Raw genomic sequence first — 14979 nt, forward strand, 5'->3', positions numbered from 1 at the left:
CCTGGACTTCACCCCCAATCGATTTTAATTACAGTAAAATAATCTGATTGAATAAACTAACTATAAACTATTTTTAAGTTGACAAGTCACTATATCCCATTTGCTAATTAGTAAACAAGCATAATGGACACGCTAACTTAATACAACTTTAATTTTTTGTACAGTTCGTGATTCGCTGGGATGAGTATTAGAAACCGCGCCTGGACTTGGTAGTTTGATAACTCTGATCTATCAGATCGTCTATTGAAGGCCAAACAAACGCATTCTAATGGTTAAAGTCTGAAAAGATTCAACACTTTGACAAGTGTAATTGTAAATAATACCCTTAAACTACAGCAGCAAAAACATGATACTTGAGTCTAACACATACTGTACGTCCAAAGGTTTTAAATATTACAACTAATTCCGTCTTGATCTTAAGAAAATCAAATGGCAACAAGTTAGCTGCGTTCAAAAGTGTAAATATGCTTGAATCAAAAAAGGTAAAAAACTATTTTACAAATCTTTCATGATAACAGACTGCACACAGAAAAAACTAAAAAGTTGAAATAGAAAGAAAAACTAGCATTCTAACAAATCTTTACATTCACATATACACCATGTTGTGATAGGTTAGATGACTCCTTTCCACATCAAAATTCTGGATCACATTGGAGATTATTGGTGACCAGAGATGTAGGGAGGGGAAAGTTGGAGTGGAAAGTTGGGAGTGGAATTTAGCTGAATGGCGCCATCTAGTGTCATAAAATGGGATGAACCTGTTCTCAATCTGTCCACTTAAAATAATCTTAAATGTTATTATACTTTTTCGTCTACTCTAAAGCTTTACAAATACAATTCCTGCCAATAAGAAACCATGTACAACATCTGGTAACATTTAATAATGCTATGGATCTGTGATTCAATTCAGACACAACGTACAAAGTATTTCAGTACTTCACAATCTGTGCTTTAGGCACAATAGTATTTATACAAGTTTAATCAGTTGCGCACATTAACACACAAGCTAACTAACATCATTCGGTCTCACTGAACCAAACTGTAGAATCACTGATTTGTTTGGAGCTCTCAATATATTGCTTTTGAATGAATATAATATATATATCTTGATTAATACCTAGACCGGCTGCATTCCAGTCTGTATATCTGACATGTTGGCAATTACATTCATAGTCATACAGTAGCAACAGTAATCTCATACACTTCCAGAGATCTATATTCATGTCCATCGTGTTTAGCTGGTAACACCCTGGGCATAAATACAGGAATAAATCGTAGACACAGACACATTTATAGTTCCTGTGGTTTTAAACCAAGATCAAGTAGGTTGATAGCTCGACATGTACAGCCACTTCACTATGGAGTTGAAAACCACTGGAAATAAGGTTACAATCTTTCAGGAGAAACAATGACATCACCGAATAATCATTTTCACTGTGATTCTTCAGTCTTGGAAACCATCAGCAGCATGAATCATGTTATCAAAAACCTGTGCTTACACCATTGGTCAAGTAGAAACAGATGGCTTGAATGTGCTATCATGTTACTGCATACCAGCAGAAAGAGGACAGCATTTTTAGCAGCCATCTTAAGAGCATAACATTGGCACAAATCACTTCCTGTGACATATAGGGGGATGCAAGTCAGTCAGAAGAAAGAACGAGATCGTGATATAAGTAACTGAATAAGAGAAAAATGGAGTTCACATTTTGGTTGGTTCAATGTAAACCTGGCGTGTAAATTAACCACCATTAAAAAAAATGAACAGAAAAGGGAAGAATAAGGCATCTCGGTGAGTTTGACATCCAGTGTTCGGCAGTTTTGGCACACAGTGCCGAGGTTCCCTCCTTCCACACTAATGAAACACATACATGAGCTCTCCCCCTACATCAGTTGGAATTAACCTTAGTGCAATGAAACAGTATGGAAAGGGCACAAACAAAAGGCTCTGCAGTAAAAGGAGGCCGGTTTCTAGCCCTCTTTCACTTCCTGGTTTGGCGGTCATCCGCTCCAGTGATTGGCCAGCATAGTTCAGTCCGGTTAGTTGCGGGGGTATGACCTCAGAGTGTGTCTGCTTCGGGCGGCCCGGATTGAAGGTGGCAGCTCCACGAACGAGGCTTCATCAGGTCCAGGAAGGAGGGCTGGAACACACATGACACCGATGCAGCAGAGGTGGTTCAGGTAGTGTCCCTGTATGACATGCTCTTGAGCTCAACAGGCCTAGCCATTACTTGGCTCGGTTACCAACGTGGAGTGAAGTCTTGTTTGGAGTGTGGGTGCAGTTTGTATTTACCTCCTGCAGGGGGCAGTGACGCTGAGCATACCACTCCTGGGAGTACAGGCAGATGATCACCCCCTGACCCAGGAAGAGGGTCGTCCACATGATCACATTCCAGATGGGGCCTTTCCTCCGGTCATGAAGGATGAAGTTGAACATCACTGACAGGGGAAGGAGGCGAGGTCCACAAGGGGTAGAGGTCACATGACCAGACCGCAGAGGAGAGCACACAGACAGGGCGACATAGAAAACAGAGAGACATAAAATGAATTCACCTCCTTTAAAATAGAAATATGAATTCATTTAAATGTTAAAAAAAATCAGATCCAAAATTCAATGTTCGGACATTCAAGTTGCTCAAATTCGAACAGTAAAATTCAGAATCCAAAAATTCAATAAAACAAAACAATATTCCAGCTTCAGAAATTATAATAGAACAAAATTCAGGCTGCTCAAATTCTAATGGTGAAATCTGAGCCCCCCCAAAAAATCTGATTTCAACATCCGGGATAGGAATTGCTTGCCTCAGACCGCACCTCTCTCCTCTGACCCCAGGCTGTGACTGTATGACTGATCTGTATGTATGACTGCCTGCAGCCACACCTGGATGAGAGGGGCCTGAGGAGAGAGGTCTGCAGATGGACCCTTCTCGGAGAAGTGAGATGGTTCGATTGCATTCAGGCTCGATTGCTTTACCTATCCTTGGTATCCCAGATGTTTCTATCAGAATTTTTTCGGCAGAAATGTTTAGTTCTAAGTTTTGGATCTGAATTTCACCATTTGAATTTGAGCAGCCAGAATTGTGTTCTACTTGAATCTTACTTCCGAAGCACATGAAGAGGCAGAAGAGGACGGGGTAGAAGAATCCGAAGCAGATAGCCAGGATGTACTCGTGGACCACCGCCGACACGGTGAACACCAGGAACATGGCCGCCGCACGGAAACGCTTCCGGGACACCTTACATGGCCGAGAGAGAGAGAGAGAGAGAGAGAGAGAGAGAGAGAGAGACAAAGAGCGGGAGAGACAAAGAGCGGGAGAGATAGAAAGACAGAGGGGGATAGAGAGATAGAGAGAGAGGGGGATAGAGAGAGAGAGAGAGAGAGAGAGAGAGAGAGAGAGACAAAGAGAGAGGGAGACAAAGAGAGAAACAGAATGAGAAATCCTAGCCGACTGTGTTAAGACAGTGTTCAGAGAGATCGTGTTGAGATTGAGACTGATGTAGTCCAATGATCAGTCAGCACTCACCCACAAGAAGTCCCGGTAAATGTAGTAGTACAGCCAATCATGAACCACCACATTCCAGGTACGATAGTAGTTGGCGAAAGAGGTGGAATTCCACCAATCCTGTAAGTGGAGAAACACACAACTTGATTTTAGTCTCTTGCCTCAAGGATTCCTCTGAGTGTCAGAGCGTGGGTTGGCTGTTCCAGATCACAGACTCTAATAACAGGTAATCCGCCTCTCTCTCTATCTCTCTTTGCGTACCTTGTAGAACATCCTGTCTGCAAAGCGCAGCATCTCAGCAAAAGCATTGAGCCAGCAGTGGAGGAAGGCGAAGAAGGCCAAAAACAGAACCAGCGCACCTAGAGGGAGAGACAGAGAGAGAGAGAGAGAGAGAGAGGGACAGAGAGAGACACAGAGAGAGAAACAGAGAGAGAGGGACAGAGGGAGACAGAGAGAGAGAGAGAGAGAGAGAGTGAGGGAGAGAGGGACAGAGAGTGAGGGAGACAAGAGAGAGTGAGGGAGACAGAGAGAGAGAGTGAGGAAGCTAAGAATTCGTTGCAAATGACGGCAAGTTTTTATTCACATCCATCATGGAGATTGATAGAACCCCTGGCTGGGGCCCCCTGGCTGGGGCCCCCTGGCTGGGGCCCCCTGGCTGGGGCCCCCTGGCTGGGGCCCCCTGGCTGGGGCCCCCTGGCCGGGGCGTGTCTCTCCAGTACCTGGAAGGATGGAACTGAAGACGCACAGCACCATGGCTCTCAGGTCAAACAGCTGGGGACTGATGCTGCGGAACTGGGGGATGCACAGGCGCACAAACACATAGTAGGCATAGAACAGACAGCCCAGAACCTGGATGGGGAGCGAGAGAGATAGGAAGAGAGAGGGAGAGAGAGGGAAGGACGGGAGAGGGGGAGAGTGAAGGAGAGAGAGTTGAGTATAAAATGTGAGAGGATGTTATCTTGTGGTCGATGGTACAGCCCAGCACAGCATTACAAAAGGTTACCTGCAGGAACTTGGTGGCCACATAGCTCCATCGGATTTCTGGATTTCTGCAGGTAGACAGAGACATTCATTCATTTCATTTAGTCATGTAGCAGACGCTCTTATCCAGAGCGACTTACGCTAAGTACAGGGACATTCCCCCCGAGGCAAGTAGGGTGAAGTGCCTTGCCCAAGGACACAACGTCATTTGGCACGTCCAGGAATCGAACTGGCAACCTTCGGATTACTAGCCCGATTCCCTAACGGCTCAGCCACCTGACTCCCTGGATCTGACAGATCCAGGGAGTCAGACAGAGAGCATGAATGTGGTGCCTCATCCAATAAGCATGTGTAGACTTGACCCGTATTTTACCTGGGGTATTTGTCTCTGTAGATGAGGGTGGGGGCAAACAGGAAGTAGATGTACTGGGTCATCTGGGGTGTGACTGAAGCAAGAGCCGAGCCTGAAGACAGGAAGTGAGATCACATCAATACAGACGCAGAGAGGGACAGGAGGAGTTCTAGCATGTCTGTGTGAGAGAGTACAGTTCTGGTTCTCTACATACCCTTCTTGTCTTTGGCCAAGGCCAGGACCCTGGGAACATTCTCTCTCATGTATGAGTAGGATTTCATCATCAGACGCACCTGGAAGAGGCCTCACAAATGAGGCTAACCCTGCGTTCACACAGGTTTACACGGTCCTGGACGCAAGCTATTCTTAGCTGGGCTGCTTTTAGGCTAGGAAAAAGCAAGCTAGTGTAGGCTAAGCTAGGCTAAGCTAGGCTAGGCTACTGTAGGCTAGGCTCATACCTGCTCCAGGATGATTACGAAGCAGGAGGCTGGAGGCAGGCTGTTCCCCACGGCCACGTAAGTGGGCAGGAGGCCCAGACCCAGGGCCTGGTAGAGGACAAAGAGCGACCCCAGCAGGAGGCTCCACAGACCGGGCAAGGCCGAGCTCAGGTACTGGGAGGCCCAAATTTGGAACAGCAGGTAGGGAACCACCAGAACCGACAGGAACATGCAGATCCACGTGGAGACCACCAGGGGGAACTGGCCGAACGCGTACACCAGGAGGTCAAAGTCCAGCACCAGCCTGAGAGGGAAGAGAGAGGGAAGGAGAAGGACAGGATTATTCTGTGCTGGCTAGAACGTCCATCATTGCTGCTACCTGGACAGTCCACTCATCTGCAAGTTTTAGGGGCGGTTTGAGAGACTGAACAACACCTTCGACCTCACCTGCCCTCGTCGATGAAGTCTACGACAACCGTACTGAGGATGAAGAGGATGAGCAGGGCGATGAACATGTGGTAGATGGTCCTGATGTGGTTGACCTCAAACAGCTCGCTTTTCCATAGAGAGAGAGAACACGGTCATACATGCAGAGACACGCAATCACTGATCCTGTACACGCCAGCAGAACTGCATGGAAGAAATCAGGACATACATTCTGATTAAAGATGTCAAAATGTTGTCCAGAGATGGATTTAACCAGGACTTACTCCAACAAGGACCTTCTGTTGACAAACTGCTTGCCCTGGCTCTGCGGCGACCGAAGCTGTCCGCAGGAGGACAGGCTGCAAAAACAAGATGGATTACAAGGGAGTCAGGTGGCTGAGCGGTTAGGGAAGCGGGCTAGTAATCTGAAGGTTGCCAGTTTGATTCCCGGCCGTGCCAAATGACGTTGTGTCCTTGGGCAAGCCACTTCACCCTACTTGCTTCGGGGGGAATGTCCCTGTACTTACTGTAAGTCGCTCTGGATAAGAGCGTCTGCTAAATGACTAAATGATTAACCGGGAGACATGAAACATTGACATCCAGGTAGGATTAAATAACTGTGTAAGCTAGGAAACATGAGTTAACATCTTATTCAGGTTTGAGGGATCCTCTGGGCCGCTGCATTTCAAACGAGAGAGGTATGAATGAAAAAAGGTAAGTTATGTGCGGAGCACACACGAGGCGATTCATACCCGAGTTTGGTCATTTCCTTGTCGGAGAGCGGGGGGGAGAAGGCGGCAGATACTGGCGCAGCCTCCAGAATGGCGGACTCTTCGATCAGACTGTCCATGAAGTCGTTCACCTGGCCTTCGAACTGACGCATGAGGTCACTCTTCAGGTGCTGGGGTAAGGTACACGCACACAGACAGGCATGAGGATGACACCGCAATCAAACGCTGCGCTAACTGCATTCTATTGTCAGACTGTAGTTGAGGAATTTATTTGTTATTATTGCACTGCAGTATAATTTTTTTCACAGTACAATTCAATCATCTTGCTGCTTTAATCAAGGTGTTCTTGTTGCTATTTGTATGCAAAAAAAGATGAAAGTTGAAAATGTTTAGGGTTAGCTCCTTACTCTAATCATCGAATATTAACAGGATTTGAAAAACCATCGGGGCACAAGCAGATTGACAGGGTTTAAAATGATAAGATTACAGCTCACACAGGCTTAAGAGAGATTGGCTCAGTCGTGCTATTGGGGATTTGGCACCGACGGTAAACAGCCACGCTCTGTGTAGCACTGGAAGAGTATAGCCGAGGCAAATCAACTGGCCTAATAACTTAATGACAGTTCTGGAACTGTTCCTCCCAACTGTAAGGGTAAGTCTCCATGGCATCAAATCTGGGGTTTTAATTCAAAGGGTTGAAGTCACTGACCCGTTGTGGAAGCCTCTATTGTTAAACACCGTCAAAACAAACGAACCTCGGCTTTCCTCTTCAGCTGGAGTTTACGGCTGATCAGCTGTTCCACCTCCATCTTACCTGAAACACAGAGCCACTTCTGATAAGCAGCATATCATGTTTCAACACAACAAAAGGATGAGAAGATCCATTTTCCAGGTTGCTATAGTCACAGACAGGTCCACATGACCTGGAGAAGTGTAAACATCTAATATTTGCATAGAAAGGTCTGTGCCAAGAAAATTGAGCTCTGGATGGGTGGGAGAGTCTCAGGGAAGTTTGTCTTTCATTTCTCACTGCTGACTTGATTTGCCTAAATAAACTTATCTTAATAGCAAAAGTCCAAAAAGGTTGGACGATAATATGAAATTATTCCGACATCTGTGGGTGTCGCAAGACTGTAATAAACACAACCAATCATTAAGCCGTACCCTGATGATGATTGGACGGGCTATCTGTCTGTCTGTCTGTCTACCTACCAGCACGCACTCTGCCCCTGCACTCAATGCGTGTTACTATAGTTTTGTGGGAGTGGCTTTGAAGGGAGGAGGTGGGATATTTATCCTTAGAATAATTTGGAATTGAAGATAAAATCGCTAGCTACGCACAACTTGCCTACACAACCTTTAAGTAAGCTGCACTGTACTGTTAGTCCATTTCCAACATACTTCCCCCCTCCCCCAATCAATAATCAACCCAATCAATGATTGGGTGCTGTACAGCAAAACAATGATAGATAGGCTAGCTAGATGAAACTATCAGAAGATAAGATTTTTCCATTGTCATCTGAATTAAAACAAGGCCTCACTATCCTCATTTTTGTTTCAGAAAGGGCCAAGATAAATAATAGATAAGAACTATGATAAATGAATGGACTGGAGTAGGATGAGTCACAACCCATGGAAGGTCACCTCAGGTTATGATGTGGCCTACTGGGAATTTACTGGTGACAACATGAAAATAAAACAATCATTGTTTCAGGATTGCGAGATTGAGTCCCATGACTGCAAGCGTGCACAATTGATCCAGGACGTCTTCTCTGACGTGTTGGTATTTGAGCAAGTGAATCCGTTCCAATTTCATATCCAACCTTGTGATGTAAAAATGACACAGTAGACAATAGTTCCTGAATGAAACCTTAGAATTAAATCTTGTAGATAGCTGAGCTCTAGGTAACGTATTATATGGCTGTAGAGGTCATAAGCAATCATTTCAGGAACCTTGTAAATGAATTAACTCAGAGGCAACAAACACTATCATAAATATATTGATTTGTAGGAATATTGGATCCTGCCAGATGTTGAGCAACAAGAGTTACACCTAGTGCTACCCTTGTACCCACAGTGATATTTCTCAACCAATACAGACATGTTAGGCCCAAGCAGTAAAATATTCTCACCATTACTGGTTAAGCGTTTCTCCCCATTACACTGGCTCTCTCCATTCTCTCCAACCGGGCTGTCCAGGTCAGGGAAGGACGGCATCTTTGGCAAGACTCTGCTCCTGGACCGGACGGTGCTGCCATTCTCGCTCTCCATAACGCGGGTATTCAAATCCTACAGACCAACAGGCAAAGTAAAATATTCAGCCCGGAACCTTTAACATTAATCCAAAACATGACTGAAAGAACAGTTAAGAATTTGCTAACATTAGCCTTGGGAAGAGAAAAACGAGTCGCAGAGCTTTCTATTGTTCAACACAGGCAATACATCTGTTTTGGTGCTTGCGAGCTATCTGGCAAGGAATCTGTCTGAAACCACAACTAGCTAGCAGTAAATAACCTCATCTTTAAATCAAAAACAGATAGAGACAGACAGTGGCTGATTATTCAACGAAGAGTAGCCGTTTAACTCATGGAGTTATTTCACGCATCTTTCATTTTAAATTCAGCGTCTGTTCACTTTAGGCACTAACGATTAACCTTTCTAGCATCAACCTGTACTGTACTGGTTACCTGTCCAGTGCAGAAGACTGTCAAACAGTGCTTCTGTGGAGCGCTACAAATAGCTTTCTTCCCCTGCCAAAACATCAGCTCGACTTGCTAACTTGAGCTACAAGTGGGGCATCAATATACTTAGCTCTATCGAGCTACATTATAAATACAGACATACTCACACGTTTCTGCTTCCGGAAGATTCCTCGTCTTTCCGACTTCACTAGCTAGCCAATGTCAAATCAGGCATGCAAGCAGCTAGCTGTGCAGATACCTGTTCAATCTGAATCACATTCACACTCCTCTCACCTCTGCTAATGTTGATAGAAAGCCTGCTGTCGATTGGTTAAAAGGTCTCTCCTCCTTTCATACGTCAACGCCTTGCTTTTCGACTGGAGCCAATAGATTAGCTTTTCATCGCCTCTGAACAGTCAGTCAAGTAAGTTTCAAATGCAACGGTCTCTCTCTTGCAAAAAAAACACTCATTTCCCAAACCCAAATAAGAAACATCGTGACTCATGGTGGGATGAATTCAATTTGTGTAAGTGTCTTCAAGGTCATTTTCTTTGTGAAAGAAAAAAATGTGTTTTTCATGTGTTTTTTTTTATTTTTTAAAGAAACTGCCCACTCGTTCCTCTGTAAATAAAGATTTGCTGTGGATGATGAGTTAGCAACGGCGTACAGAAGTGACAGTGTCCTTTGTCAGCAAGCGTGTCTGAGTGTCTTTTATGAGCAGAAATCAGCTGACTTCCTGTAAAATGTTTTATTGCAGTAGTGCTATATCATGAAACAGTTGAAATTACAGTAAAAGGGTGACTTGACAGTAAAACAGAGTACAAAATTTGAAGACAATATCCACATATTCCAACATATCAATATTTTCAGGTAATCTTCAGCAGGCATGAACCTTTATAAAAGCTCAACACATTTAAATTCAGTATATACACACAAACATGTCTCAAACAATTCATGCACAGACTCAAACACCCACAATATTATATCTTTTTTTCTTTATGAATGATACATATTTACAGCATCATCAATAACTCATCACGCATAGTTAATTCTCATCACACCCCATGCTGTTGCATTACCCCTGTTACACACACACACACACACAACCACCCACACACACAACAACTACAATATTCTACAGACCCTCTAGCAAAATTCCTTCCATACCAGCCTTTGGTAAAGCCAACCCCTATTAACATCAACATCATCAAACCCTATATATATATATATCAAATGTTTGAAATGACAGTGATAGTAAGAGGAGTTGCCAGCAACACAAATTATTTAGGCTTTAGATGACCACACTACAGAAGTACAGTTCTACCTTAATTCCATTTCATTATATTCTCCATTTCCTTTTGAAAACCAAAATACATCGGAAGCAAGTTTCCATCAATACATGACTAAAATATAAACACAAGACACGAGACTGAACTAAAGACAGTTGATATAAGGGATCCAGAAGAGATTGGAGATTCAAGCGACTGCTTAACCATCCCCTCTGCAGCCAGCTCCTATATAAAGACGTTGCCTTAGAAGCGACCAGCTGCCTTCCCCCAGGGGTTAGGCTATAAGAAGCAGAGGAGGCCCAGGGTGATGATTGGCTCTGGGTCCCTGGGCTGGCCCCCCCTCTCCTCCACCCCCAGGCCCCTCACAGGAAGGAGCTCCATGTCCCCCCGATGTAGCTCGGAGCTCCCCCACACCTTCAACTCCACCTCCACCTGGCAGACGGACACACAGGCAGACAGGGTGAAAATTGTAGGAGGCCCTGTGGGTAGCACCCAGTCAAGATGAAGTATTTGACAGCTCATTGATCTCTGGGGTAAGGCCTGTGTGATGTATGGTAATGCGTTGGATTGTCTGCTGTGTGTTGACTGGCATCTAGGGGTGAGGAAATGAACTGCACTCGCCGTGGAAATCCCTAAATTCAGAAGGACTGGCATTTCAAGTGATTCAGTTTACATGACATAACTTGGCTATCTTTGGGTCTCACCTCACAACCTTTCCTGGTCACGGTGATATGCTTCGAACCAATCTTTGTATTAGTGTCTCCAAGAAAGTGAAGCCTGCCAGTTGTGTTGGCGATGGCGTGGTTGTCCTGGCAACCTATGCTCACACGTTGGGAGGCAGAGTGGCTGTGTAACCGTAGAAACCGCAACTGCACGACATCTAAACCAGCATACTCAATCTAGGATGCATGGACAAATGAATTCATATCAGAGATCTTCATCATGTAAAAATCTCATCACTCTAATCAGTGTGGACTGTAGGAAGACTTACCTTGTTGCTACTATTTAGCTGACTGATCCATTGAACAGAACTTTTCGATTTATTTTTTTCTGGTTCCCACTTTCCTGCAATCTGCCATTCAAAGAGTAAATGGAAATGAGCCATCAATATCCTAGACAAAACATTTAGATACTTGACAGTATGAGTGTACCTGAGCAGGTGTAAGAGTGAATGAGTGTACCTGAGCAGGTGTAAGAGTGAATGAGTGTACCTGAGCAGGTGTAAGAGTGAATGAGTGTACCTGAGCCAGTGTAAGAGTGAATGAGCGTACCTGAGAGGTGACAGGCTGTATGCAGGTAGTCCCTCCTGCTGTGAAGTTACAGAGCACCTGCAGGGCATCGTAAGGACAGCCCTGGTTCGGGTCCATGTAGAAGAGCCCTGGGGAGAGAGGGTGAAACAGGACAAGGTCAACAACACAGGATCCTTATCAACAGCAACCCTAGTCTGAAGTGTCTGAACAAGGGGCACCGCTAGGGTTTCTGGGCCCCCTGGCTAATTTGTACTCGGGGCCCTAAAATCAAAATCACACAGGGAAGTATGGGGTTCTGCTGGGCCCCCTGTCTAACCAGTGCCCCTAGAATCATTCTAATCCCCCTCCCCGTTACGACGCCCCTGGTCTGAACCACTGACCGTCCTCCAGGTGCGGGTGGATTAGACCCAGCTCGTGACAGGTGGTGGCAGGGCTGTCCCTGGTGCCCTCCGGCCAGCCGAAGGTGCCGGTGACGGCCTGGTCACCCAGATGCCCTGGTGGGCCTCGGGTCACAGTGCTTGGGGGTGGCTGGAAACACGTAAGGGACAGAAGGAGGGTGAGACACACACACCATACTGTGTCTGTAAATATAGTATGAAACAGGAGATGAATGGATCAGCAGAATGAGGGTTAATCGTGTACCAACTTTTAAAGGTCCTCTTCTTTGAAAAATTGGAGCAGGTTTGGTTTTAGTTTTTTGTCTTTGTCCAGGTCCAGGTTTAAGTCCAGGTCCAGGTTTGGGTCTAGGTCCAGGTCTAGGTCCAGGTTTGGGGTCAGGTTTGGATCTTGGTCCAGGCTTTTGCCCAGGTTTAACCCCTGGTGTTAGATCAGGTCTAGTTCCTGGTCTTGGATTGGGTCTTAGCCAAGATCTTAGCCCAGGTCTTAGCCCAGGTCTTAACCCAGGTCTTAACCCAGTTCTTAACCCAGGTCTTGGACCAGGTCTTGGATCAGGTCTGAGCCCTTGTCTTAGCTCAGCTCCTGGCCCAGGTATCGGAAGCGGTTTAGATCCAGGTCTTCGCCCAGATCTGATCCCTGCTTTTAGTTCAGGTCTTTGCCCAGTTGTTGATCCACGCCTTAGCACCGGTTGTGGTCCAGATCCAGGGTTTAGCTTGGTGCTAGGCCTGGGCATGGGTATGGATTTCTTCAAGAGTTGTGGTCCAGATCCAGGGTTTAGCTTGGTGCTAGGCCTGGGCATGGGTGTGGATTTCTTCAAGAGTTGTGGTCCAGATCCAGGGTTTAGCTTGGTGCTAGGCCTGGGCATGGGTGTGGATTTCTTCAAGAGTTGTGGTCCAGATCCAGGGTTTAGCTTGGTGCTAGGCCTGGGCATGGGTGTGGATTTCTTCAAGAGTTGTGGTCCAGATCTCAATCCAGATCTTGGTGGACCTGGTACGCCAGGTTTACCCTGTGAAAGAAATGTTTCAAAAGCCTCAATGTATAATTTACAATTATAATTACATCCGCTGTTCATTTTTTATTCAAACCTTTGGTTGCTGCAGAAATAAATTTAAGAATTAAATTAAAGTCATCCTCACTGGTGGTCCTCTCTGGCCTCTCTCTCCCTTGACTCCAGGCAATCCTTGCACGCCCTTCACCCCCTTAACAAACCAGAACACTGTCAGCAATCCTTCTGCACACACCAATGCATCAAAAAGCCCCGGAAATAGACGCATTAATAACCCTAAAGTGTTATGAACACACCTTTTTCCCAAAGAGGCCCTGGAAAGCAGACAATGAAATTGATCAAAAATGGAACATTACGTATCAGGAAGTGATTATCAAGCGCTGAAATGATGCTTTCTAAATGAAATAGAAGTCACGTACTGGAGGTCCAGGTGACCCTCTTCCTCCAGGCGGCCCACGTGGACCGATGACACCCTGAATAACATCAGAAACCACAGGTAAAGAGACCTGACAGGAATGATCCCTGATTCCATTCTATAGATACTATAGATTACAGAACTGCATTACAGCTAACTCACCTGTAGACCTTTTGGACCTATTCTTCCTTTAGGCCCAATCAAGCCCTGATTACCCTACACAAAATGGAAGATGTGTATAGATAAATAGATGATCATTCATTTGTCACCAGTTACATTCTAAATTAGACACACACTTAGACACACACTTTACACAACTATACATTTCTTGTGTGCTGAAATTGGAATGCAAAGGTTCCCTACTTTGAGTCCAGGAATTCCACTGTTTCCTGATAGGCCTTTGTCACCAGGTTGACCCTGACAACAGGGACATAAAGAATCATGGATCTGAGACAAAAACGACTTTTCAACGATCTGGAAAAGGCGGCTCCTCAGAAACATGAGCTGTACCTTGGACCCCGAGAGGCCGATATCCCCCTTCTCTCCTCGCAGGCCTGGAAGACCCTGATGAAGACAGGAGGAAGTTTACTCTCACGCTGGAAACATCCACCGAAACATCCACTTAAACATCCACTTAAACATCCACTTAAACATCCACTTAAACACCCACTTAAACATCCACTTAAACATCCACTTAAACATCCACCTAAACATCCACTTAAACATCCACCTAAACATCCACTTAAACATCCACCTAAACATCCACTTAAACATCCACCTAAACATCCACCTAAACATCCACTTAAACATCCACCTAAACATCCACCTAAACATCCACCGAAACATCCACTTAAACATCCACCTAAACATCCACTTAAACATCCACCTAAACAGCCACCTAAACAGCCACCGAAACAAGCTTCCAGTTCCTCTTAGGTTGTGTCTCGATGTGTTTGCAGTAGGAAGGTTTTATGTGCATACCTTCGGCCCTGCTGGTCCAGGGGGTCCACGTTTGCCTTTCGGTCCAAAATCCCCCTGGAGAACACAATGGTAGAGCAACATGAAGATACCAGTGCACTGCTCTGCTCTCCACAGGTAACAACTTCCACCAGAAAATAATCTTTAAACAAAAGTTCCCAGATAAGCCCTACCTTGGATCCAGGGCTTCCATTGTTCCCCCTCAGTCCAAGGTGTCCAAGTTGACCCTGCAACATTCAATGGTACATTCGTACGAAGAAATGTCACTTATAAGAATGTGTGTATGATGATGCATGTCTCTCACCATCCTGCCAGGTCGGCCAGTTCTTCCGGAGGCTCCTCTGTAGCCGATATCACCCTGGTGTGTACGGAGAGGGGTGGGAAAGTTAGAGCACACGGTTGAATGTAGATGAATTTATTTCAGGTATTGTGATTGTGGATATTTGAACAGAATATTATCCTACCGGGTCTCCTTCATTCCCTTCAACTCCAAGCAAGCCATCCAGACCAGCAAGACCCTAAAATTACAAACCC

General features: G+C 45.3%; 3 protein-coding genes across 4 annotated transcripts; all 3 read right to left on the reverse strand.

The window, feature by feature from the left end:
- Nucleotides 1–133: 133 nt before the first annotated feature.
- On the reverse strand, nt 134–9421 carry soat1 (sterol O-acyltransferase 1). Of its 2 annotated transcripts, none has more exons than XM_062450814.1 (16): nt 9281–9421; nt 8563–8719; nt 7186–7244; nt 6452–6600; nt 5984–6058; nt 5721–5828; nt 5295–5577; nt 5051–5129; nt 4858–4948; nt 4507–4552; nt 4223–4352; nt 3765–3862; nt 3525–3623; nt 3101–3236; nt 2294–2439; nt 134–2141 (listed from the first exon to the last, which is right to left on the reverse strand). In XM_062450814.1, exons 2-16 carry the CDS (start codon nt 8699–8701, stop codon nt 2061–2063), a joined length of 1719 nt encoding a protein of 572 aa, XP_062306798.1. In that variant the 5' UTR covers nt 8702–8719; nt 9281–9421; the 3' UTR covers nt 134–2060. The 2 variants fall into 2 exon arrangements, with proteins under 2 accessions (XP_062306798.1, XP_062306797.1); XM_062450813.1 differs by lacking the exon at nt 9281–9421 and adding an exon at nt 9118–9136.
- A 460-nt stretch (nt 9422–9881) lies between these two features.
- LOC134010806 (tetra-peptide repeat homeobox protein 1-like) lies at nt 9882–12977 on the reverse strand. The gene is made up of 6 exons (XM_062450089.1): nt 12297–12977; nt 12031–12178; nt 11672–11778; nt 11392–11472; nt 11105–11299; nt 9882–10832 (listed from the first exon to the last, which is right to left on the reverse strand). The coding sequence occupies exons 1-6, from the start codon at nt 12975–12977 to the stop codon at nt 10680–10682; spliced, it is 1365 nt and encodes a 454-aa protein (XP_062306073.1). The 3' UTR covers nt 9882–10679.
- LOC134011277 (inner ear-specific collagen-like) lies at nt 12957–14947 on the reverse strand. The gene is made up of 10 exons (XM_062450843.1): nt 14910–14947; nt 14750–14803; nt 14619–14672; nt 14449–14502; nt 13978–14031; nt 13831–13884; nt 13630–13683; nt 13472–13525; nt 13349–13366; nt 12957–13245 (listed from the first exon to the last, which is right to left on the reverse strand). Exons 2-10 carry the CDS (start codon nt 14750–14752, stop codon nt 13162–13164), a joined length of 429 nt encoding a protein of 142 aa, XP_062306827.1. The 5' UTR covers nt 14753–14803; nt 14910–14947; the 3' UTR covers nt 12957–13161.
- Between the last annotated feature and the right edge of the window lie 32 nt (nt 14948–14979).

This window comes from Osmerus eperlanus, chromosome 24 (genome assembly GCF_963692335.1).
Source record: "Osmerus eperlanus chromosome 24, fOsmEpe2.1, whole genome shotgun sequence".
Lineage (NCBI taxonomy): Eukaryota > Metazoa > Chordata > Actinopteri > Osmeriformes > Osmeridae > Osmerus > Osmerus eperlanus.

Coding starts and splice junctions, on each gene's coding strand:
- soat1 (XM_062450814.1), bottom strand. CDS start 8,701: ATGGAGAGCGAGAATGGCAGCACCGTCCGGTCCAGGAGCAGAGTCTTG. Junction 6,601..7,185: donor AGCTGAAGAGGAAAGCCGAG/GTTCGTTTGTTT, acceptor ACCTTACCCCAG/CACCTGAAGAGTGACCTCAT. Junction 3,237..3,524: donor TTTACCGGGACTTCTTGTGG/GTGAGTGCTGAC, acceptor CGGCCATGTAAG/GTGTCCCGGAAGCGTTTCCG.
- LOC134010806 (XM_062450089.1), bottom strand. CDS start 12,977: ATGCCCAGGCCTAGCACCAAGCTAAACCCTGGATCTGGACCACAACTC. Junction 11,779..12,030: donor CCACCCGCACCTGGAGGACG/GTCAGTGGTTCA, acceptor CTCTCTCCCCAG/GGCTCTTCTACATGGACCCG. Junction 11,300..11,391: donor AGCTAAATAGTAGCAACAAG/GTAAGTCTTCCT, acceptor CATGCATCCTAG/ATTGAGTATGCTGGTTTAGA.
- LOC134011277 (XM_062450843.1), bottom strand. Junction 14,503..14,618: donor ATGGAAGCCCTGGATCCAAG/GTAGGGCTTATC, acceptor TGTGTTCTCCAG/GGGGATTTTGGACCGAAAGG. Junction 13,684..13,830: donor GTGGAATTCCTGGACTCAAA/GTAGGGAACCTT, acceptor CATTTTGTGTAG/GGTAATCAGGGCTTGATTGG.